General features: G+C 45.6%; 1 protein-coding gene across 1 annotated transcript in view; it reads right to left on the minus strand.

The window, feature by feature from the left end:
• The window catches only part of FOXK1 (forkhead box K1), a 47860-nt gene extending 32703 nt beyond the window's left edge, over positions 1–15157 (minus strand). Inside the window, exon 1 of the mRNA XM_059826461.1 lies at positions 14778–15157. Within this exon, the coding sequence (XP_059682444.1) occupies positions 14778–15157 (380 nt within the window). The remainder of the gene's footprint in view (positions 1–14777) is intronic.
• Positions 15158–25915: the final 10758 nt, after the last annotated feature.

Genomic DNA, 25915 nt, shown 5'->3' on the forward strand with positions numbered 1-25915 from the left:
ACTCAAGTCTGCCAACATGCTAAACATCTGAGGCTCGAAGGTCTTACCTACACCCGCAAAAATCAGATGTGATTTTAAATCAATATAAATTAATCTGCAGCATCAGTGACATTATCTTTTAATGAATATTGGTTGGGGTTTTTCTTTGTCTGATTTTTTTTTTATTAAAGTCTCCTGAGGGTGAATTCTGGCCCCACTTCGACCACACCATTACAGAAGCTGCTCTGTTTCCCTGTGCAGTCCTTACTATAAACAACTTCATGTCTCTGAGCAAACTGTTGAGATACAGTGAACTTTTTTCTGTGTGTCATACGGTAAGCCACATCTTAACCTGACACCACTCTGCCAGTCAATTAAAGTCTATCTCATTTATCATGCCTCTCAGTATAACGACAATGGAGAAAAACTTTGCAGTTGCATTCCCAAGGATGTCAACAGCTAGCTACCTGCAGAGAACACTTAGTAAGCTGTCCTTAAAGTCTAAAATTAACCATAAAGCTGCTGTTTATGTTGATGGTTGGGAATAGGGGAGTTATTTTAAGAGTCAGAATGAGTGGCCTGACACCAAATACTTAATAGGAAAGTTTGCCACCGAAGAAGTGGGCTGGAACAAAGAGCAGATGATGGTTTTATTTAAATGAGGTTGGCTGCCAGCATCAGAAAGTTTCGCTATCAGCACTGCAGATGCCTGATATCATCTGTAACACATGGCAAGCCTATTATGTTATTTTGTTGTGTGTGTAGCTGTATACATAAAAGTAACGATAGTTAAGAGACTCTATAAAACACACAACAGCCTGCGTACCACTGCTGCTCTAATCAGGTATTCTAGCCTGTAGAGGTCTAGATCCTATCTTAACCATTTTTTCACCAGCCAATAAATATTTGATCTTCAGAGAAAATGTAAATTATGTGCAACATTTATGTGTGTATCTCACTTTTACTATCAAGCCTTTTAACTGCAAAAATCCTTTCCATGTCAGGCTGATCAAGCTGTTAGGTTTTTTTTTAGTATATTGCCAGCATCACATTTTTTTTCCTAAAGCCTGAAAATCATCAATATCTGTGATTCTAAAGCAAACAAACAAACCCCAACATGCTTCATACAGACTCCTTCAAAAGCTAAATAGCTATTTACAAACCAGAGGTGTTATGTAGCTAAGAGGGGGCAGGAAACAAATTGTTTTATCTTCAGAAAAGATGGTAGGGTTTGTTTTTTTTATGAATTTACCCTCTAACTCTGATATTTCTGTATTTTCATTTGAATTTATTTTCCTAAATAGTGCTCACCTTCCAATCTTCTATTTTGAACCTCCTTGCCTTCCATATAACACCATTACCTTTTAAGGGGTACGTGTCTTTTTTTAAAAGGATCCCTGCTTAAAACTCCTGTAGGTCATAACGCTGTTAGCATGTTTCAAAGCCTGATCTCTCTCCTCGGAGGTGTGCAAGCCTCTCCCACCGAGAAGAAAAATAGCGGTTCCCTGCTCAAGAGCCGGGGGATATTTTCAGAACCTCAAACTCAAGACGAAGGAGTGCATCACCTACATACACTGTCTTGTTTGAGCTTTTACTGTACCATACAAAGGAAAATAAGACTGTGCCAACAGGTATCAGTCCCTTGCCACCATGCTTTTGAACAGCGGCCTGACACACCACAGCCGTTGCACAGACACGTGTACAACTTCCATAACATCACTATCGGCTCAAGTAGACACAGATGACCAGCCAGCCACTCCCTCTTCCCAACCTCCTTTATGTCAATAAATCCTAACCTGGCTGTTTGAGCAATGTTTAATCATAAACAGTTTTGAACATGCTCCAGAATATAAACAAAGGTGAGTAGGAGAACTGAGAGTCCAGTACTAGGAATCACTCGCCACTTGCTGCTGAACCAGGTAACAGAGAGCAGAGAAACAAGGAACTGCTAAGGAACAGTATACAAGCACCTGGTGTTCATTTAAAACAACCACCATGCAACAACATTAAAGTATCCAGAATTGTGACCACAGAAGGATTTCAAGGACTAAATGCATTAACATTCTTGGTTCTCTTAAAAACAAACAAAAAAAGAAAAATTAAATTGCTTAGGACACCCACTTAGATGCATGGAAATAAACCACACTCATTGATTTCATCCCACTGCCATTTACAATGCAGTCATCTTGATTCCCTTCTGTGTTGCTAATCAAGCTAAAATTAACTCCTCTCTTCCTGCTTAGTGCACATGCTAGTGCCATGAAAATCAACACAAGGGCAGGATCAATTGTCTCTCTCCACAAGTGCAGCCCACCTTGCTTACATGGTAGATGCATATTTAGGACCTACAGGACCCCCAATGGGATTTTAACCGCATTCATCGTGGGGCTGGATTGCTGTTTAGACTGGGCAACAGAATAAGTAGCTCTTACAAACCTAGTTCAAATACTTCTGAACACCTTCTAGTCATTACTGGCCTCTATGGACCTCTAAAATGGGCTGCATGAAAGTGGGGATTTCAGTCCTGTTAAGCCAGTGTCCATTTTAGAAAAATCAACACCATACTTGTCACTCCTGCTTTGACAGAGAGCGAAGATGTGTCTCAAGCCAGCATTTCCACAAAGCCCTGGAGAACTCTTCATTGGCATGGCACTTAGTTAAGTTTGGGGCGTATTTGGAGGACACAAATTCATTTTATATGGTTGCCACTCTGACAACATTGCTGAAAAAAATATATACCATATCCTAGTGTTTGGTTTTAAAGCAGCTCCATTTTAGATCCCAATGTGATGTTTCAAAGGAAAAAAGCCAAATCAAAACAAAATCCCAACCCTACCAGATAATACCTATCACATAAAGCTAAAGTACAGATCAATTTGGCAGAACTATGGAGTGGAACAGAAGCTTAAAATAAAAAAAGCACCCTGTGGAGAGAAATATTCTTCAAGTATGTGCTTGACAGCAGCCAAGGTTTTATGCTATTAAAAAAATATAATACACCCTACAGTGACAAACAAGGTTATTCCATCCACCCCCATGCTAACTTGCTGTCCCACCAAGTTAATTCAAGCGCACAATGAAAGGCAACTTGTATGAAATAAAATAGGATGATACTTATTTCTATATTCTGCTGTCATCACCCTTGTCCTATACCTATCCTTCACGAGGCAGCGGCAAACTCTCCACTGTGAGACTGAAATGGCAGACACCGCATACAGTCTTGGATCAGGAGTAAGTTTTACTCAGCCCTTGCCAAGGGCTCAGAGGTACAATGCATCTCACCTTCTTGTAGGACTTCTCACATCTCACCTTCCCCAGTCCTAGGCAAGTACTGCTAAACCACAGCTCCCAGCCCCAGTGATGACACAGGGCCTTCGGCTGCTTCAGGACCCCTGGACCATGGCTATTCTGACAGCACCAGGCAATGAGCAGTCAGTCTGATATTCAGTTGCTTTTCCAGAGATGTCACAGAAATGGTGACTACCAGCTCTGTAACACACACATTGGCCCACAGTGTTTCTGCGCCAGAAAAGGCTACTTAGCCCCCATTCATGACGTGCTGAGTTTTCCCTCCCTCCAAGACAAACCTTAAGATAAGAGCCTAAGTCTGGCTTCCATTCTACCATAGCAGAGACTGCAAGAAGTGACTCAGCAGAGCATGGCCACCACCAGCATCTCTCACTCCTTCCCTGCTTCTGTGAAATTTGAGAGCCCTTCTGAGAGGCTTTCCAAGCCTCCGCTGCTCACACTGATCTTGGCTAAAATGAAAAAGGTCAATATGAACTATTTTACTTCTTTGCTCTTCTTGGCAGAAACACTCAACTAAGTCTGTTCCTCCCTCAATCATAAACCACAATTAACACCTACCTCAGTGCCAAAAAAAGCCCCACCTGCACCCACACTCTGGGGAACTTCCCTATAGCAGCTTCTACAAGTTGTTCTGTTTTCAATCAGAAATTAAGCAGTACACCGAGAATTAAATATGTAGTGACAGCATGGAACTAACTGCAGTGCCACAGATGGCCTCTACAAGTAGCACTGGTTATTCATTTCCATACCTAACTCAACACCAAGCATTTTAAAACTTTGCTCAATTGCTGGGGAATTTCCAGCTTGCCGCAGATCCTGCCGCTTTCACCACACAAGTCTGGCCATGGCTGCCACAGGCAACACGCAGCTTTGATTCTCCTCCTATTTTCATCCTACCTCCCATCTTCTCGGAAGACTCTTCCTTTATTGCTACAGGTATCTGGATCCTTGGGAAATTTTTATACCCCAGAGAAGGAGGAGTTTGAAAAGATCAGTTCATAAAATCTCTTAATAACCATCAGAGAGAGGCACTTGTTTCAGCATCTTTGCTGGATACGCTACAGCAGTTTAATATTCATGTAAATCTCATTTGCAGTGCCATCAACTTTCTTCTAATGGGCCATTCATCATTGTAGGGTTTGCTTTCAAGGAGCCAGCCCATCTCCTTGAAAGGTCTCACAAGCCATCTAGAAGACTTTCCCTTCCAAATCTAAGGAACTACTGATAAACACCTTAGCAAAGCCTGTGCAAAACAAGATAACCTCTGTAAAGCTCAGGAAAAGATCCTAATTCCCACATACATGTGCCAGAATAAGCTTGCATGTGGGATGTTACTAACCTTTGAATTCAATCAGACTCTCTAAGAGGGCTCTAAGATGCAGAGCATGACCATGATGTATTTTCCTTTGAGGCTGGTTCAGTTCATTTAGAAAGTGATTTGAAAGAGCTAATGTACTATTTATGTACATTATAAAAAACGATCCATATGGAGTCAGACTTTTTGCAAAATGTTCACTCAAGTCCGTTCCACTCCCTCTGAAGACATTTCACAATCCATTCAATATCCAGTAGAGGAAGCCAGGATTACCGTTTTAAAAGCGGCTCTGAGGGTAATTTAAACATTTTAAAAGATGACATCTTCTGGACTCACAGCCAAATAAATGTTTGCAGCAACACAGAACACCTCTCACACAAATGTCTACAAAGTGACATCTACCTGCAGCCTCCAAAATACTGATATTGAGAGAGGTTAGAAGAGAATCCCAGGAACAACTTTCCTTCCTACTAAAGAAGAGGAAAAGAAAATTTTACTGTGATTCAGGAGAAGATGATGTACTAGACTGGCTTGTGAAAAACCACCTAGTAAGACATGGCTAAGACTGCGAACAATGTAAAACAATCCCAAGATTATTAAGGTATTTCAAATCCTGCCAGCATATATGACTGTGCTGAGGGGTTTCTTGAAAGGAGTTTAACCAACTAAAGTGACAATGACTCTTGCAAAACGACAGCACATATGTAAGTTGCTGCTGCAGTGGTTTCATTATTTTTAAATTAGGAAATTTTAGAGAGTTAACCTGTCGTATTACCGGCATATTCTAATGCGTTCCTTCCTTTGCTTCAGTATAGTATACAGAATTAGGGAAACATTTTACTTTAACAGATGTATCTTACCTGGAAGCTTCATAAAAACTTCATAGTTTGCAGTATCAGCTTTTTGGGGAACAGGATTCTAGCCCTTCTCTGCTACAGGTATTTTTAGTAAGAATTCTCATACTCGCAATACTATCTGGTGGAGCACAAAGCAGGATGAAATTGAGAAGAAACTGTGAACCACTTGGAGAAGAGGATGCACCCACTTGTCACCGGGAGACCTCAGATTTGGAATCACTGTCCATCAAAACAATTTTGTTTCCCCAAGTTCATTCTGTGGTTCTGTTTGCAGTGATCTGGGACACTCAACTGTAAACAGATCATGTGCAAGTCTAAACTACTTGATTGCGCCTGTTTCTAACAGCATTTTGCATATGCCTTGTTTACACAAAATACAAAAAATGCTACCAACACTTCTATTGAACCACTACACATTAGGAATTTTCTCCTAAGAATTCCTATGCCTGAAGAAAACTTCAGTGCTTGCCTTAATATTGCACAAAGAAAGACATTAGCAACAAAGCATGTCCCAGCCTTTGACTTCCTTTGCAGGTCTTCGCAGTGCTAGAACAGTTTCGTTATGGCTTGTCTCATTAGACAGGGTCTGAAGGAGACATAGAAGGAGAGAGATAGCAATTACACAGCTGAATGGACAAGACGGAGGCAAAACCACCCAATTGCCAGGCTTGTTGACAGTCAACACCCCTCTACGCACGGTGGGCAGGCAGCCAATCCAAGGTACACCACCTTACGCAAGCCATGAAACAATTAAAAAAAGAAAAAGATCAATAAATAAATAGCAGTTGGCACATCTCCCACACCAAGAGTCTACCCTTACTAGTTTGGGCTACACCTCAAACCAAATATGAAAAGCAAAAACATTTTTGGTCTACCCGTCAGGTGGAAACAAAATTTGCTTTCTGTGTCTAGTCCTTTTCTCCTCCCACACAATCAGGATTGAGTGTTTAAGAGTCCGTAGTTCTCATGCCCTCGAGAGAGGAAAGGCCTGAAGTTGCTCAAGAGCAATTCCTTTAGCAAGTGCACAAACTGGCTCTGCAGGGAGTCCAGTGCTGCTTAGTCAAAATGTTGGTGGCTTCTGTATGTGGCCTTAAGGGAGATGGAAGATTAAAACAGTTCGTGTGGGAAGACTTCCCAAGGCTCTCTTTAAAGTGGCACGAAGCAGAAAAAAGGGGTACAGCTATGATGTTAAATTTCAGCGAGAAAGGGAGGGACGTCGTTTCTCACAGTGCTTAGACCACCTCTGCAAGGTTTTTTGTCTCTTCATTCTGTTCTAAAAAGATGGAGCGGATTGTACTTTTACATGAAAATAGTCTCTTATGCTACAAGATTCTTGAAACAGGATAGTAAGTGGTAACAATGTGCTCAGTTTTCTTCCACTTACCCTCCTATCCTAATCACACAGTGTATATTAACAGAACCAGACAAAGATTGTCCATCTTTGCTCCCTCAGCTAAGGCAGAGCTCCCAGTTAATTTCTACATTATTTCTCCCAAACTGTCAAGATGTCCTCAAACAACATGAAAATTACATATCTGGTACATTTAAAGGAGAGAGGAAAACCAAAGTAAATTGCGCATACACAACAAACAACCCAAGAAATTAAACTCGCTTTTAAATGACTAAAAATAGACTGGGTAGGGAAGGAAGGGACTATCAATCAAATCTTACTTAGAGTTGCTGAATATTCAAAGAACAGGCTTCTAATAGAGTGCTCTCTCAAGACTGCTTGAAATTTTTATGATAAAAAATGCACGAGGACATGAAAAAAGAAGCTGTAGGATAACGAAGAGCAAAATACACAAGACAGAAGTGGATACAGAGTATTAATTAGGCCATTAAGATCCTTAAATGTTTTACTGCCCAATAAAATATGTATTTCATAAAAACTAATGCCATGCAGAAGGAATGCACACATGCATTTTATTGAGCTGTTCTGAAGAAACTGAAGATGTGAATGACTAGCAAAACACATTTGTGGACAAAAGTGAATAGACATTAGTAAAATTGTATCTGTACTATGAAAACAAAGAATATACTATTGGATAGAAAATTTCACTCACATTTACCTAAGTGAGAGATACATCTGCTCTAAAAGCATCTCATCAATCTGCTTTTATAAGGAGTCTGCAAGTCAACTGAAACAGGGAGACTTATAAATACTTGAAAAAACTATTCATTGGCTAATACTAGATTGACTGAAGTGAATGCATTAAGACCACACAGTAATTTGTACTCACAATCAGTTGATTAACCAAATCTAGAAGTACTTTAAGATGTCTTCTCATAGCCCACATTCAGGAGACAAAAAACTGCTTCAACTTTTTTATCTTACAGATTTGTTCAAAACACCACTGCAAACCCTCTGACTCCCCTGTTTCTTGGTGTCCATCTTGCAGTCTGGTACATCAGGGCCCACCAGCCACTTCAGATACATAAACCAATGTTTCAAAGCTACCTAAGCTTACCAGCCAGAAAGCACCACACAAGCTCAGCAGTCTTCTCATGGCATTCACTGCCCATCCTAAACATACACAATTGTAAGACAACAAAGACCTTAACCCCTCGATGCACTGCGGACTAAGCTCTACAGCATATTTAGCTTTCACTTTTTTTTTTGGTTGTTTTAAAGTAGTAATCCTGAAGTGGATATCCTAGCCATGAGTCTGCAACCTCAGGAAACCGCTAGATGCATGGGGACTGAACCAGACACATAAAACAAAGCTGGTGTTAGGTATGGCTACATGTGAGAGGCTTCTGTGCTCTGGACTGCTATTAAGAAAAAGGAGAGGAAAGAATCTGTACAGAAAGCAAATGAGATAATTTCTCTTCCCTTTTCATTAAAATCGCCAGCTCAAAAGCACATGATTTTTCTTTTTTAAACCACATTTCCATTTGGATTAGGAAGGGAAAGCTGGCTCATCCACATCTAACCAGCAGTAAGGCAAACCTTGGTCTGTTAAGCATTTCTGGTTGCAGTGCCCCTTGGCTCTGACTGCAGAACACCCAGACACTGCCTCCTCAGACACTTGTTAGAGCTAGAAGGAGCTCAAAGTAAATTAGCACATGTCAGAAGAATTGATACGGAGCTGAGTGCTAGCAGAGATCCACCCCGAGTAAGAAAGCCAGCTGGAGGTAACTGTCAAATCTCTAGCAGTGGTTTAACAAGGACCTAACCAGTCCATACCCCTTTTGTTACCCCACAGTATTGAGTGCAACCCCCCCCAAAGCACACAGCTGAACACACTTGCCAAGCTCCACACTCTGCAATTGCTGCAAAAACTTCTGTCAATAGCAGACACTAATTACTACACATGGGCCAGTAATAAGACTTTATTTGCATGGCATAAGTAGCAAATTCAAGTAGTTTCCTGTTCTTTACCAACATCCTGTTGCCACATCTACTCCTCCAGGAAACTGCAACACCGAGCAAGAGAATTTGGCATCCCACAGAACAGCTCTGACGCCAAATGGCTATCGGAGCACAGTTACTAAGAGCTTGCTTACAAAGAAAACAATCCCATTAATCTGGTTGTCATTTATGCTTCAGTTATTTGGTGCAAGATTGCGTGTTCCATTTTCTGGAGGGGAAAAAAGCAAAAAAGCATTGTTTCGATTTGTTACCAGAAGTCAAACCAGACACTCTGCAGTGAGGATGCTCACACAGCTGGCACCAAACTAAGATACGAATTACTACAGATTTCGTAATTTTTATTCCTGTTTTCATAAAAGCAAAAACTCACACTCATTCATCCCCTAGATTTTATATAAACACAACAGTACCAACTGGAAGAATCCCACAGTCAGCTAAGCACACATGTCATGATTGAGAGTTTGCTAACACAAAGAAGTTACACCAGCACAACTCGAACCTACATTGAAGCCTTTATAGCTGAGGCTCTGTACAAGAACGTACAAGTGTGGCATGTTCTGGCTAGATTAACCTTTTGACAATCAACATATCAGCTAAACTGAACCAAGCTTGGTTTAAAAAAAATATGTAAGAGAACATACACTGAGGTTTGCATAGCATTGGTTTATATTCACAACCTGACTTACAGCACAGCTATTTTTGACTCAACAAATCAAGCAGGAGTTTCACATGAGAGAAACTTTCCTTAAATGTTTAATATAACCCATGACAAATTGAGCTGCTTAGCCAAAAATTATTACTTGACATAAATTCCATAATTAAAATCAAGTAATCCTTTATCACCATCTCGCTGTGCAACAAAAAAACCTGTTCTCAAAGACAGTCTTTGAAATCAAATAAGAGCATGAAAAATATAAGACGAAGCACTAAGACAGCAAATCTTTAAAGAGTTTCTAGTGAGAGTAAAACCACCATCCACAAGTTGCAGCAAAGCAAACGACGCATTTCAAAGAACAAAAAAATGGTTGCAAATGCAGATTATGCAATATTTAAGAAGTAAAACTATATGAGGCATTATCAGAGTCAACATACATATGCAGCATTTCAGAAACAACTAGTTCTGTAGTCGTGGTTATGTGGTCAAAGCATTTCCTTAGTATGTGTAGGTACGACTTGCAGTTCCCTCCAAGATGTAAGGATACCCGCACTCACACACCCCATGATGGCATCATTCTAACCACAAGAATGGAGGCCGAGTGGTTAGTGAGGTCATCAAAACACTGCGATACGTTGTGTGTATCTCCATTTTTCTAGATCATGTCAATTTTTTCACTTTAACTAGTGCCTCGAGTTACTGGCTAACAGACTGTACAATCTCCCTTAGAAAGGGAAATGAAAAAACCTGTTGGATCCAGCTCCCAATTTTCTGCTTGGTTACTAAACCCCAGTTGCGAAGACACCCCCACTACCCAAATGCTGAAGTGAACTTGTGTACTCACAATACAGAAAGATTAATGCAGGCATAAAATTTTGCAGGATCAGCACCTTGATACGTGCTCAGAGTATTGGACTATTTGTTTTTGTCAAGTTTATTAAGTACCTAGGAAAATCCCATTATAAATAAAGCAGCATGCTCTTAATAAAACTTCACATGCACAGTAAGTTTTCAATTTATAATGGGGCTTATATACATAATTTTTTTTTAATTTTAACTCCATGTTTTAATTTGATTTCGTACATCCACCTGTTTTTTTCCCTCTTCCATTTATTCCTTCCATTTCCTAAATGCTAAAAGAACTACAGGTTCACAAACTTATTTTTACACTTAGTAATCTCATACTGAAAGTATCCATTTACACTGAAAGACACAAACTTCAGGCTCCATTAATAGCACTATTGCAAAAATACAAAGTAGTCACAGAAGCAATAAGCAAATATACCATGAAATATTCACAGACAAGCACCATTTTCCAATCTATTGAGTTCCCAGTTCAGAAAGCTCAAGACCTATTACCAGGCTACGCTCAATCAACATTCGCAGTTTTTAGCCAATAGAACTTTTGTACTTAGGAGCATTTGAAAACCTGACCCATAGCTGCTTAAAATTCAGGTTAGCAAGCTTAACGTTCAACTGTTTCAGTTCCTTTGAATCTGGGGAAAAAATATAAAAATAAATGCTTATTTTAGTTACTGGAAGTCTCTAACTTGTTGTTACATCTTTTAAAAATTGAATCAATTTGAAGATAACAAAAAGTTAATAATTCAGCATTAACCTGATCCTGTAAACACCTGATTACACTATAAATTTGAAAAAATTACTGTCTTCAGCAGGAAAAAGTACTCCAGCCAATGGTTCCTGCTGTATCTTACGTTTTTGCTTGTATCAATAGTTTTAAAAATCTAGTGCATATTCTACTGGTAGTCTTGAGTTTCTCTTTTTTATAGAAAAATACCCAGATATTTGTCCACAGATTTTCAGTTTCCACTAGCACAGATAAAAAAGAGTTTCTAGCAATCCTTAATTTGATTTAAAGCACTTATTTTTGATGTAAGTACTTCCATAATTTCATCTTGATTTGTATTTGTAATGCATGCTGTAGTGTGGCACTCATGTTAATTAGATAGATTAAGGGGTCTTCATCTGTACTGCAGGCCCTCCACTCTTCCGCCCACTTTGTTTCTAACTGTCATTAACCTCTAGGAAATGCCCTCCTTGTTGGTCATTATTGTTTAATTCTACTTCATAGTTATGTCATCACATCTGTGAAATATAATCTTCTACAACAACACAGCTGTGAAATATGACACTCCCGCCCACCAGTGAAATTCTGGTTACAGCATATTACACATACACATGATGTCGATGGAGGAAGTGATATGAAACTTTTCAAAGGCCCTTGATTTTGAGCAGGTTTATTGTGTTAGGAGGTATATACGGTCTTCAAGAAAGGTCTCAAACTCTTCCTCTTTCCTCCCTTCCCCACCCCTCCTGACAAAATCTTCCAAAAATTTTAGGAATAACTACTTTTAAACTTAGAAGAGGGCTTACAACAGAGAAGTTTATACAGAAAAAGTGAAGTGAGAACAAACTTCAGAAATAGAATTTATGAATCCAGGATCTATTTTTTTTTTTTAACAAATAGTATGAATTACAGCTGAAAGACACTTTTTTTCCTGGAACTCTCTGCTTCCATTTACGATCTCATGATGCACAACATCTCCTTCGCTTGTAATATAACAGCAGAAGTGACTGCATTGGTCCAAAAGAAATAGGACTTTGCATAGTTCTGCTATACTTTACAGGTGGGGTGGGGAGGGAAAGGGACAACTGTTCAAACAACTGGTTCTTAGAAGATTACCAGCAAGAGCTCCACACATCACAACAACCTGCCATCTAAATCACTGAATGGCACGGCCATTAATTCCTGAAATTTAACATAAATGGTAAATTCTGCTGATACATGGAGAAGGTGTGGCTGTATCAAACAGGGCAGTAGTGTTACCATAAAATAATATTCAGAAAAAATCATGGTTTGTACTGTAAAGTCTGTGTACTACAACCTATCTTCACTTTGTCCTACTTTTGACAATATTAGCTGGCTAAGCAGCAAGCATACAGGCTTCTCTACAGAAAAAGAAATGGCACCAACGAGTGCTTACTGTTTTCCGGGGGCGGGGGGGGAGATCTGTGTATGTATGTGTGTGTGTGGAGGGGGTGACTGGAAGGGAATTGTCTGATTTTTCAAGAGTGGAGATTCTGATGTCTGGAGTGTCTGATTTCTCAAGAGGACAACAGTTTAAAGCCTCAATCAAGACTGTGTATACCAAGCTTCAACAGGATTTTCTTCTTCCTGGTCTGGGTTACAAACCCTTGACTGGCCAGTAGAAGGCAAGGAGTTGTTTACCTGATAGAAGCAAGGGGGCAAATTCCTTTAGATTGATGCAAAACTTTTTCCTACTCTGGAAGTCAGAAAGGGAGGAGCATCAAGTTTATTTATACAGCTCAAACAGCAGCCAAGCAAAGAGGATGCCTTATTGTGCAGATTTTCGTAACTGTACATTAAACTCCTCCCTTTAAAGCGATGAAGAAGGAAAATTGCCATTCCCACTCCAGGAGTCACGAGCAAATGGAAGGGGAGAGAAATAAGCAACCAAGTTGCTGTTTGAGAGAGTTGGAGCACAATGCTTATGATTAACCAACTGAAGAAACAGAATGACAGGGAGGGGAGAGCTCACACAGATAAACCCAGAGCCAGAGGGAGTGACAACAGAAGTGCCCTGGGCTTCGGGTGGTCTTGTTTTACAAAGCGAGATTAATTAAACAGACACTAAAGGACATCTCCTAGAAAATGAAACACGTTACAAACCAAAACACCTCGGAAAGCGAGCAGCTAGGGAGTTATAACTAGATTACTAAGTACAAAATGAAGCAGCCTGCAGAGGAAATGAGTAATTAAAAAACCCTCCCCTGAGCAACACGCTGGCGAGAGAGGGATAACTCAAGGACCCTGGTGCTGGAGGTAAACAGTACGAAAGCCAAAACCTGCCAGATGAAAACAGATGTTTTATACAAACAACAAAAAGCCTAGTGGAACATCAAAAACCCAACCTCCTGCCTTTACAGCATGTTTTCACTCAGAGACAGCATTAGACACAGTCTGTCTGGTACGACCTGAAAAGATGCACGCAGGAATTACATCACCCACCACTATCACGCTGCCGCCCCTGGGGTGAAGCACTGCAGTTGTAGGACAGTGCTCAGCAACCATAAACGATGTTTTCAGAGGAAGAAATAGATGAACATCAGCCTAATTCTTCTTTCTGCAAGAGAGTTTATCTACAACACAGCACAAACAACCACCTCCCTGCTAGTACAGAAAACCCTTCTACAACCCTCTCGCCTTCCTCAATGAAGCAAAGACACCTTGGACACCTGCTCTCCGGGCATCCTGGTGAGCAACATCACCTCTGGCCTGGGGCAACTTCCTCTTTTTCTGTTGCCCCAGAGACACACCAGGAACAACACCCAACTTGCCAACCCTAAAATAAGCACTCTGGCAAAGTGGTTTTCCAATTTTTTCCACTAGACCTCTACCAGGAAAGAGAAGCCCTGGGTGTAGCAAGCTCTAGCCCACTGACACGAGTCCTTCTTCTCTCATTTATCTTTTGGAAACCCCTTAAGGGCCACCAGTTGAACATGAGTCTGTTGGCAGGCAGGCATGGAGGATGATGACCATGGTGGACAGCCCGCTGGAGGAGTGCCCCTTGGCAACGGGCTCACACTTTTTTCCCAGAGGTAGTTCCCTCAGAAGGAGCAGCCTCAGCCCTGACGAACATCATCCCCTTTCTCAGTCACGGAGGGCAGCAAGGCCAGGAAGGTGAGGACATCTCTTGTTGATGTTGAGAGGGATCCACTGGCTGGTCATCAGGCGGACATCCCTCACAGCCACCTCGGGCCCTCCATCAGGGGAGGGTCCCTCACCCACCATGACCAACTTCAAGCAAAGGGCCCCTCACTATCCCCTCAGGCTCTCTGCGGTCTGGGGAGGGTCTCAAGGCCACCTTCTTCAGAGGCAGTCCCTCACCATCCCCTCAGGCCCTCTGTGGGCAGGGGGATCCCTCACTGTCCCCTTCCTCAGCAGTGGCCCCTCACCACCACCTCAGGCCCTTCTCCTAGTAGACCCACATCCCCTCCGTGGGGCAGAAGAACCTCACTGTCTCCTCGGGGGGGCCGAGGGACCCCTCACCACCCCTCTCCTCGGAGAAGGCCCCTCTCCACACAGACCCACGTCCCCTCCCCGGGGCGGAAGGGCCCCTCTCCGCCCCCTCAGGCCCTTCCCCGCGTCCCTCCGCACAGGCCGCGGGCTCTCCCTCTCCCTCCGCAGCGGGCCCAGCCCCGCGGGCCGCCGCCCCCGCGCCCCCGGCCCGCGTCGGCGGCACTCACTGCGGCGGGAGCTGCAGGGCCGGGCCGCCGCGGCGCTGGAAGGCGCCGTCCACGAAGACGCCGTTCTTGCCGAGGCAGCGCAGGTAGAAGTGCGGCTCCTGGAAGCTCAGCTGCAGGTGCCGCCGGGAGATGAAGCTGGAGTGCCCCATGTTGACGTCCACCGAGCCCTGCGAGGAGTTGCGGCCTATGGTGACGGCCGGCTGCCGCATGAGGAACTCGAACTCGCGGCCCTGCAGCCGCGCCAGCACCGGCCCGGCGGAGGCGGGCGGCGCGGCCGGGGGCGGCGGCCCGGGAGGGGGCGCCGCGGCGGGGCTGCAGGGCGCCGAGCGCAGCGCCAGCAGAGCCCGCGCCCCGCTGCTGTCCTCCCCGACTTCGGCCATGTTCCCAGGCAGGGAGCGAGCCAGCGTGCCGGCCTCCGGGGCGGAGCCGGCGGGGCGGGGGGAAGCGGGGCGGAGCGGGAGCTGAGCCCGCCGCCGCCGCCGCCGCCGCCTTCCCCTGCCTCCCCGGCAGCACCGCCGGGCCCGGCCGCCGCGCCGCGATTTATGGGGCGGGGCAGGGGCTGGCAGCGCCGGGCTCGGCGGGGGCGCGGCGCCGCCTGCAGGCCCGGGCGGGCCGGCTGCTCTGGGCGCCGGGCCCCGGCCCCTTCCTCGGGCAGGTGCTGAGAGCGCGGCCCTCTCTGAGGGGGCTCCCGCCGCCTCGCCCCCGCACCCGGCAGAAAGATGGCTTTCTGCCGGGCCCGTGAGTTGAATCGCCTCAGAAACTCCCCCGCCGCTGTGCTGGAGAGGTGCCCCCACCCCAGAACCGTCCCCGCTCGGGGCTATCTGCGGGGCAGGGGCGCGTCCCCCCCACAGCCGGGCCCCAGGGCATCGCCCGCGGTTCGGTACAGGGCTCCCGTGTTCCCAAACCGACTTAGGCCGGGTGAGAGGGCGTTTCAGTGCCTCTTCATGTCATCCCTCCAAAACCCCGCTGCAGTGTTCGGGGGGATTTAATCGCAACGCGATATTAATACCCCTGGACTGCTTGCAAAGGCTTGCCCAAGGGGGGGGGAAATTCATCCCAGACACACAAAGGTGCGAGTTTAAAACAGCTGTGAAGTGTATTAGCACTTCTATACTCGCATAGTTTTTATATATCTATACTCTATGTACTCATATAGTGTGTTCATTCTCTCATAGTTTTTCATTAGAAGGGAGTGCGTGTAGGTTGTTTAGCTTGCGTTACGTTATTTCTCACTTCAATTTACATTTTATATTTTTTATATTATTACATTTTTATATTTTTTTCACAGGAGTTATTTATATTATACGTTACTTGTATGAATGATAAAGGTCATGTACTTTGCAACAACGGCACGTATGTGGATCATGAATAGTCTGTACTGGCTAGGTTATCCAGATTAAACAGGTAAAACTTTTCTGTATAGGCGAGCCGGTGACACTTTGTAAAATCCTGAATTGTTAAGTAACCAGAAAATATAATGAGTTTGAAAATCTTGGGAGAGGGAGCAGACATAATTGCTTATTGCTTCAGCTTATGGGGAGACTGTGGCAGCTCGTAGCCAGGCTGCTCAACAGCTTAGAGGAGATGGGGGAAAAAAAATCCCATAACCGGTCAAAAGTGCAGAGCAAATTTCAGCTATGAAGACTGTAATTAAACGAGCTGGAATCGGTCCAGGACCACAAGGTTACCATCCCTGTTCCTGGAACATCTTCTCTGAAATGTTTAATGACTGCTGAGCAGTCGGGACCTGAGTTAGACATCTCACCCGAGACATCATCTTCAGTAAGAGTGCTCTCTGCCACTACAGTTCAATACCAACCAAGAGGAAGAAAGAAAAGTACTGTCTAAAAACACCGATACTGCTTCCTACGCAGCAGCATCCGCTCTCCAGCGAGATTCAGCTGAGCCGGGCACAGCAAAAGGTTGCAGTCCCCAGGGCAGGAGAGGAAGGAAAGGCATCCCTGGACGGGGCATGGGAAGGAGGGAGGTGGACACAAGAAGTGGCCACTGTGGAGGCCTGGAATTAAGTTCCAGCTGAAATAGTGCTCTCAAACGGCAAGGAACAAATAAGCGGGGTCATGCACACAGCAGCGGCATAACCTGGGCCCTGGCGGGGAGCTGCTTCGCTTGCACCCGGCTGCCTGAGCTCCTCTCCTGCCCCAAATCGCTCAGCATCAGCCAGCGCTCGTGGCCAGAAAGCAAAATGTGGCCATCTGATAGGTGAGAGCTGGAGTCGCACACTGCCTGACAGGAGAGCTAGCTCATGCCTTCTGCCCGTTCACACCAGGATGAGAGTGCTGTTAAGTGTGCTTGAAAAGGGACCCAAGCTGGTAGGCAGGCGTGTGGGAGCTGGCGAGGTGAGACCTCATATCAGAGCAGCGTTTGACCTGTCAAAAAAAAAAAAAAAAGAGAAAGCAGCACTGGAGAGATTTTAGTTCCCGTCTAAGGCTTTTCTAAAATCCAAAATCCTCTCGTTTGACCAGAAGGGCCCCAAAAGGATCAGAAATAGGGTGAGGCTGTTACCAGATGTTGTCAGTAAATGTTTCCACGGCTGCATGGGAAAACACATTGCGGGCAGGCCGGCTGGCAAGGCAGGAGCCAACCCGGCATGGGCAGGAGCGGGGCGGTGGTTCTAAATACAGGAGTTGCAGGCAGCCCTGTGGACCCATGCGACCGTCTGATGTGGGGCCAAGAGGCGTGTCGCTGCCAGGGCTGGGTCCCATTACCTCTCCCACATTGGATACAGGCTACGGATTTCTGCAGCTCCAGTCGGGGAATAACCTCAGGGCTGGCATGTGAGGCCGGCTGTAAAGATCCTCGCGCCGCTCAGAGGCTTCCCGAGCGCCGGGGGCAGACCCAGCACAGCCTCACTGCTCCAGGGCTGCGGAGCTGGGGATGCCAGTGGGCACGTCTACACGTGTCACGGTCACTCTGCAGCCTCTGAGACACTCCTGCCGCACTAATTGGTGAGATTCTTCCTTTAACAAGTCTTTTTCTAACAAGTCTTTTTCTTTCTGCCTGCAAATTTCTTCTGAGGGTAATTTGCTGCTTAAGATAGCACCGCTGCCGAGATAAATCCTGGCTTCATGCAAAATGTGATCAAGCGGTGTACAGAAACAGGATTCCTCTGAGCTGCTTGATGGGTTGTGCTTAGCATCATGTCTCACCAGCCTGTCCGCCTGCGGCATCCGCTCCCTAAGCTCCTTGCACTGTGAGGAACAGAGCGCTGTGCTCGGCAGCCTCCGACGCTCGACTCGGCTCTAATCCACCCCGCAACAGCATCAAACCGAGGGCCCTTCAGACAAGGAAATGCTTTGCGCTCCTCCAGTCAACTAATCCTGCTTAAAGTCAAGCTGGCTGCCCTAGTGTAAATGCCTGATGTAAATGCACTCGAAATTGTTTGAATTAAATTAATCTCATCCCATATGGCTGGATTGACTTTAAAGTGGTTCATTTTCCTTGGCAGGGTTTTAGATGAATATGTCTTCAGGTGTGGCCAAACTCTATAAGTATATTCAGATGGCCGGGAGCTGGCAGCCAGGTACCGTGAGCTGTGGGGAGCCGAGGTGGGGAGCAGCTCTGGCGGGAGCTGGGGCCGCCGGGGACAGCACGATCCTTGTGCCACCCCTGCGATATGCCCAGGCACTGATGCAACGCTCGGATGCGGGAATGGCACCTTGGCCATCCCCGACCATCCGAACTGGCCAACTGTGGGCTTGCTCCAGCCAGGACTGTGCTCGGGCACTAGCATGGTGCGATGCTGAGAACCTGTGCAAGCATGACTGCCTGTGCACGTGCAGAAATAATCCCTCCTGGCACTTCGTAGAGACACCTTGAGCCATTTTGAGATGCTGCCCTGGTCCACTGCATCTGTGCAATAGATCAATGTGAACCGGGAGGAGAAATTAAACATTCAAACAAAGCAGGTGGGAAAGGGACAGCGAGAGCAGAAAGTAGCTGGGATAGAGTCGGTGTTACTCAGAGAGCAGTGCAAAACCCTGCTGTGCTTTGTCAAATATTTGTTTGGCAGTGTGTCATCGCTGACTGTCTCAATACAACGATATACAGCAGGAATCTGTTTCGCGCTATCAGTTGTGGGCAAATGAATGTAATGGGTTGTTATGGTCACCCAGATACCACTGCATTGGGCAAACACAAATCTTGCAAAAACAGTCATAAAAGGGTACATTTCTGCATTTATCTGCTGACTGGCATCTGCTTAAAAACACTTAGTTTCTGTAAGTGAAATGCTGCATTTCTAGACCACTTCATACGGCTGTTGCTCACTATCCTGATGCATGAGACTGAATACATATTTATCAAGCCCCAATTCAGCAAAGAAGCTGCCTGGCTTTGACACCACAGGAAATCTGGTCTCCCCCCCGACCACAGCGTAATTGAAAAGCAGCTTCGACAGAAAGGAACGATGTGAGCTGCACGCTGGGCGTGAGCCGCTTGATGTATTTACCCAGCAGCTAGACAGCACATTGATGCTCACAATGAAAGCTAGCCTAATGTGCACAGCCCTGACCTGGGGAAGGAGGAGGAGAAGAGTGAAGGAAAGCAATTACTCTAAGGAAAAGAGACTCTGCTCTCTCTGTGCTAGCCCAGTCCGGCATTCCTCCTGAGCACGGTGCCAATCTGATGGGGTTAAGGGCGATAGGGCTTCCACGGATGTAAAGTATGCATCATTGGCAAGCGAGCAGAGACTTCAGGACCTGCATCACACAAATACTTAGATAAAATACAAAAGAAGAGGGCAGTGTTCCCTGAAATTACTGCCCCGCTCTCTGCAACCCTTTTCCCTTTCCCTTCTCTCAGCCATCAAGTAGGTTTTAAATGCTGTTTTGATTTTTGTCCAAACTGATTTGAAGCAATGTAAGTGATGAACAATGTGCCCTGTATCTGTGGAGCTACTTTCCCCAAGGCACCTGCGCTCGGGAGCAGCCTCAGTTCTTTCTCCAGCTGGGTGGGTTTTAATTTTGCTTTCTGTCTCAGGGAAATCACAGTGCTGTGGCACAGGAGCAAAAAGGGGTTTGCACTTATACGCGTCTGGTAGGATTTTCTTCTTAACCAAGCGGCTGCAAGAAGTTAAATAAAATTCATTGTTTTGAGACATATTCAGGCGCATGATAGTATCTGTCTCACAAATGCACTCATGGTGTCTAACCCAGCCTCCCATGGGATTTCTACCTGTTTTCTGTGCTTTTAACCCCGATCCTTACCTCTCTCCAGTGACATCCCTTGGCCCTGACCTGGGGCAGCCCATAGAAATCTGCCTGCCTGCAGAGGCTGCATCCACAGCACAGCTCTCTGACCAGGAGGGCACTCGCGAGGCTCGCAGCAGCATCGAGGATGCGACCTGCCGCTGAGGGTCTGGGGAGACCAGCGGAGCCCTGATACCATCTGGGACACCCGTAAATACCCCTTCTCAATCAGAACAGCTTTGCAAATCCTTCATGGTGGCTCTGAGCCAGGTTTTAATCCAGATGGCCTGATAAGAAAGGGTTTGCCTGTGGAGGAGGTGATACATTGATGGAGTAATTCTTTCTTTTCCCGCACAGCTTTTAATCAGCAGAAGGTTGAAGAAAACACCAGTGAGTCGGAAATGTGGTGGGAGCACTCAAGGTCCCGAAAGCTCACAAAGGATGCAAACCCACCATTTTTTTCCTAATGCCAATAGGCTGCTGTGCTGAAGGGAGGAGTACCGGGGACGGAAAAAGGCATGCAGGCAGTGGGACCTAGCACAACGCGGGCATCACTTAAACCCTGCTCCGTCAGGGCTGCCTCCTGCAATGTGCTGCGTGCTTCATGCTGGGTGCTGAGCAGCGGCCTCGGTGCCTGGCGAGATGGGGCTAAATGAGATGCTGCATCTGTTAGCTCCCTCCCAAGAGCAGCACAGCCTGGAAAGATTGTTCTTTCTATAGTAATGAATTTTTTCATTTTTAAATCAGCTGTGATCCTGTTTACTGTAAACTCCAGTATGCTGGAAATGTTTCTATCACAGTTTATTTAGGTTTCACAGGGATTTTTTTCGAATCATACTTATCAAGAATATCTTTTCACAGCAAGTTCTCTGAAACACAATAAAGACCTGGGAACATCGGATGCCAGACTCTGCCATTCCCTAAGATATTATATGATCTCCTCATTCCCCATGAAGAAATGCTGTCGCTTTTCTAGAATCCATGCCAGAGACTGTCTGATGTATGATAGTCCATTTTGGAAAGCCTTGAACAAGACCATTTGTTGTCAAGATAATTTTACAAAAGCAATGCCATTTCATGGGTTGCAGTTAAAATAATTTATAAAATTTACACTGGTGTGTGCGCTTCGTGCTTTAAACCTGCTCAGCTAACTTTCTTTCAATTTGGCTTGAAACTTAGACCTCGGTGAAATACATAACACAAGCCAGGTCTGAATTATTTGCTTTAGTCATTTTTGAATGATCTCATTTTCTCACTTTCCGTTGATGCGAACAGAGAAAAAAAAACCAACCCACATAGTTTTCAACAGCTACAAACAACTGAACCAATAAGTATAAAATCTGTTATCTAACATGAAGCATTTCAGCCCAAAAGGAATATGGTTTTGGACTTTTATGAGCACCTGTAGCATATACTGCCTGTTGTCGCTGAAAACAAGCTCCATACGTTGTCTGGAGGGTTGGAAGCAGCTTATCTTAAATATCTTGCTCTACAACCTGCCTGAGAAACTAGAGGAGCCAGTAAAGCTACAGAATTTGCCCTGTATTATTACAAAACATTTAAACACAAAACACAGGACCTGCATGTTTACTGTCCGAAACCTTTTATCACGATTCACACCTATGATGATATATCTATCATGATATGCAGCCAGCGTAATGTGCTGCCAAAACCACAGTGGTCACACCCGACCCCGACTTCCTTCCTGTATTTTCACAGGCAGAAACCACACAGGGAAGGTCAGGGCAATCTGGAATCAGATCCATAACCCACAGCAGGTCTTGTGTGTAAACGCCCTCCTTGCTACGTCGCCTCTATGTCGTGAACATCTGACCCAGCAGCCTGGACGCCACATTACCCCCAGCATCGGGGACGGCTGCGTTCAAGTGCTTCTTCACCAAATTCCCCCTCCAGAAATTAACAACCCCCTTTTCTCTTTTAATAGCCATCACCTATCAACCTGCTGGATACCAAAACTTTCCTTCCGAACGGCAAAAAAACCCCACTGGGCTAAGCCATGCCAGGAAAAAAGGAAAAGGTCTGGATTCAGCCGTTCTGTCCCTGCTCAGGTCTCCTGGCTCAGAGCACCCCAGGGATGCACGTACATGCTGGACACCCTCCCGGCTGGGTTAGACCTAGAGGAAGGATGTGGTGGCTGTCTTCATGCGGCTCTGGTTTTTCTCAAATAAGGGACAGGGGACTGAGGGCAGAGGTGAAGAGCACGGTGCCCCAACACGGGTCCAACCGAGGTGCCCAACGACCCACGTGGGAACAGCCCTGGACTTCAGCCGCTGCGTGGCATCCCAGTAGAGGAAATTTGAAGTTTCTATGATCTGTTCTTGGGTTTGGCTGTCTACAGGTTATCCTTGAAGTAGAGACTAGCAAAGGCACTTGTAAACCATATTTGCTTTCAGTGGGTCTTGAGCATCCTTTGGGATGGCTGGAGCATCTCAACAGGGAGCAGATGCTGGGGGAGGGCCTCTCCTGAAAATGTCCTGCTGTTTTGCGGACACCTCTAAAGCTCTGAGCAAATCTAACCTTAGATTATATTTCCAGCACTAACGTGGGTTCCCCGTAAAATCCTGGATTAACTGCGAAACTCTCTCCTTTTCCCATTCTGTGCTCCCCTTTCCACTTGGTTGCATTAGTTAGATACATTAGTGTGATAAGGGCGTTTGCTGTAAGTGCTGGAAAACCCTAGATTTACAATCATCATGCGTCACTTTAAGGGCACACTGTCAACTTTAGAAAAACATCTGCTATAAACACTTTTACTTACCTACATTACTAATAATACCATACAGTATTAAAAGTGAAAGGATTTTAAAAATCCAATTTACTTGTCCTTCAGCTGGGCCAGTGAAAAAATCAATGAAATGGGTCTCGCTTTTGTATAGAGTAATTTTCACTTACCAGTTCCCTCATGCTAATGTGCTTGCTTTACAGGCAGGAGGGGGCACGTTTACCTGCTTAGGGAAAAACCTGTGCACCCTGGAAATTGAAAAAAATAAAAACCCTCCAGAAACAGGGAGAGAGAAATAAGAAGGCATGAAAACATGTCTATTGATCTTTTTTTTTTTTATAAATACCTGTTTTACAAAAAAGAAACAGTTGCTGAATTTAACCAAAGGTCATTCTTCATCAACAAAAAAAAAATCATGTAAGATTTTAGTGGTTGAATCGAATTCAGTTTAAGTTAGCAAGGGATTGATATTGTGGAGTAATCTTTGATGAAATTAAGGGTGTTATTTTTCTTTTCAAAGGTAGGATTTAAAACCCCCATCCATTAAAAGTAACGTATAGAAAGTTTGGGTTTTGGACAAAGTTTGCATTAGCCAAACTAAAAGATAAAAATAGGAACTCTGTAGCCTTCAGAAACATTGACTCTAACCCCAAGGTCTCCTTTATGCCTGAGTTATACGTTTGTTTGGGGCTAGAGAAGGAGAAACCAAGGGAATGTGATTTGAAAGAGATTTATGCATTTTGGTACCTTTATTTTCCATATGGCTCAGAGCAGAAAGTAATTTGGTGGATGTCATCTCCCACCAGCCTCCTTCCACCCGCCCGCCGCTCCGCCAGCAGACCTGTCCCCATCCCGTCCCCGCTCAGCATCCGAACTTCGCCGGTGCGCAGAGATGCGAACCAGCCACCCAGGCGGGACGCTGCAGTCAGCAGTGCCACGGCCCCGCCGGGACGACTTTTGCCACGGGTGTCCCATCCAGGTCGTGCCAGCCTAGCGCATCACCTCGCCAAGCGCAGACCTGGGAGCATGCAACCCTCAACCTGCTGATTTTGGGGAGCTGCGTACATGCTGGGGGCCTCGCCGGGGTGGAGCGGGGTGACCAGCCCAGGCATTGGGGGTCGCAGCTCCCCCCAGGCTCTCGGAGCTGTGCTGGAGCCCGGGGTCCCTTCAGCCCATGTAATTCCCAGCATCGGTCACCCTGGGGCGCGACCCCGGGCGATGGAGGCAGGCTCCCCTGGAGGCACCCAGCATCAGGATGGCAACAGCTGGTTGTACCAAATCCTTTCTGTTGCATTCAGCCAGAAGTTGCTTTCCCTCATCGTTTCTTTCCATTAGATGTTTGCTCGGAAAGCTGGCTGCCTGCAGCTGGTTCCTTTTGGAGGTGCCTGTTTGGAGCCTCGGCACATTCACAGATCCGCGGTTCTGTTGCCACAGCTGGCTGATGGCACGGAGGCCACCCCTGGCAGTGCACTGGCTCATGGGCTACGATGCAAGACCTTATTGCTAAATGCCCGTCACGATAATTTGGTATTTTATTTTTTTCCCCCGTATCTTGGCTGTAATAAACTGGAGCGATGCTATCTCAGGCTTCCTCTGTGCTTCTCCGGGAGCTTCTGGCTAAAATTCGGCATTAGCAAAATATGTCTCTGGAATAAGGCCTCATAAAATATTGTTAGGATTGCTAGGCAACCCGGAGGCATGTTGGGAGCTGAAAGGAGCCTAAGTGGGCGTAGCGAGCCTGCGCTGGAGTCTCAGATGAAAAAGAGAGGGCATTCTTTGTGTCTCTGTGCTAGCAACACTTTGCCTTTGATTTTCTTTTGGGAAGAGGTTGAGATACACTGCTTCCACACGCACAAGGGTACATATCTGTGTAATTGTTGGTGCGGTGGCCTCTAACCTCGGATTAATCAGTTGGATGAGAAATGCACCTATCCAGGGCTTTTCAATAGCAATAAAAGTAAAATGAAGTTTTTATGGTCATGAAAATACCCATATTCCAACTGCTTGCATCTTCCAAGGGCTCCTTTTGCGAGAAAGAGGGGCCATGTTCAATAATAACTTGTTTTATGTGGCCACCAAGGCGTTGCCTCAACCCCTTCTGCACGCTGCAGCGGTACTTAATGCAAACTGACTCCGGAAGGAAGGGAAACAAATAAAAAGCATACAATTTATTGGCAGGGTCTAAGACGAGTAATCGGCTATTTGCAGATACATGCACAAGAATAAAAAGAGAATTGAACTAGGCTTGCAAGAACAAGGGGAGGAATTACTGTAGGTGTAAACAGGGGGGGTTTACTGCTGATTTTTTTAGCTATGAGGCTAAAGTGAGTTTCAGGTTTACCCCTTCCTGCCTCCGGCTCCAGAGCAGGAGATGCTGCCCCTTCACGAGGGCACAAGAATCTGCATCTCATCCCTCCAGGAACACCTTGGCTTGCCAAAAGGGCTTTAGCCGAGCAGGCTCCAGCCTTTCCCTGGGCAAGCCCTGTGCTTTGCTTCCCCCTGCAAGCCAAACCTCCAGCAGGCAGCCCCATGCCGTACTTTCCTTAGTGGAAAACCTGGAAAAATACCCACACTTTGGCAGCAAACACAGCACCCATGTGCTGAAGCTGCCCTTGAGACTCCAGCTTTTGCTCCGTCCGTTCAGCATTGCTAAAGGCAAATCCCGGCGGCAGGTCCTGCGGGAGGTGGACGTGCCCCACTGAGAAAGGCTGTCTGTGCCAGAGGCCGGCCTTCCAGCCAAGTGGAGTGTGCGATTTGTTTCCCAGTGCTTGATTTAGCATATAATTTTCTGTTAAAACAGCTAGTGGCCAAGCTGACTAATGCATCCATCTGCACAGAGCCTGTCTGGCTCGTCCACGCGAAGAGCTGCTCTCACCAAATCCTTTCCAGAGGTCACGAACGGCTCCCCTTCAATCTCCAGCGCTCCTGGATGTCTGAAATCCCATATGTGGAGACCAGCAGAGCCCACCCCGCTTTCCTCCCGTACCAACACAGGGCTTCATCTGCTCCGTGTTCAGACTGGGAGTAATTACTCACGCAAGACATTTCATCAGCAGAAATGAGGGGCACTGAAAATTAATGGTGAGAGCAGAAGCTGGTGATTTTGGTCCATCCTTTGTCAATGAAAGCATTTCCCAAGCATCCAGCGCTCCTAGATACTCCCATACGATACAGAAAGGGACTGTAAT

Source organism: Gavia stellata, chromosome 18 (genome assembly GCF_030936135.1).
Source record: "Gavia stellata isolate bGavSte3 chromosome 18, bGavSte3.hap2, whole genome shotgun sequence".
Lineage (NCBI taxonomy): Eukaryota > Metazoa > Chordata > Aves > Gaviiformes > Gaviidae > Gavia > Gavia stellata.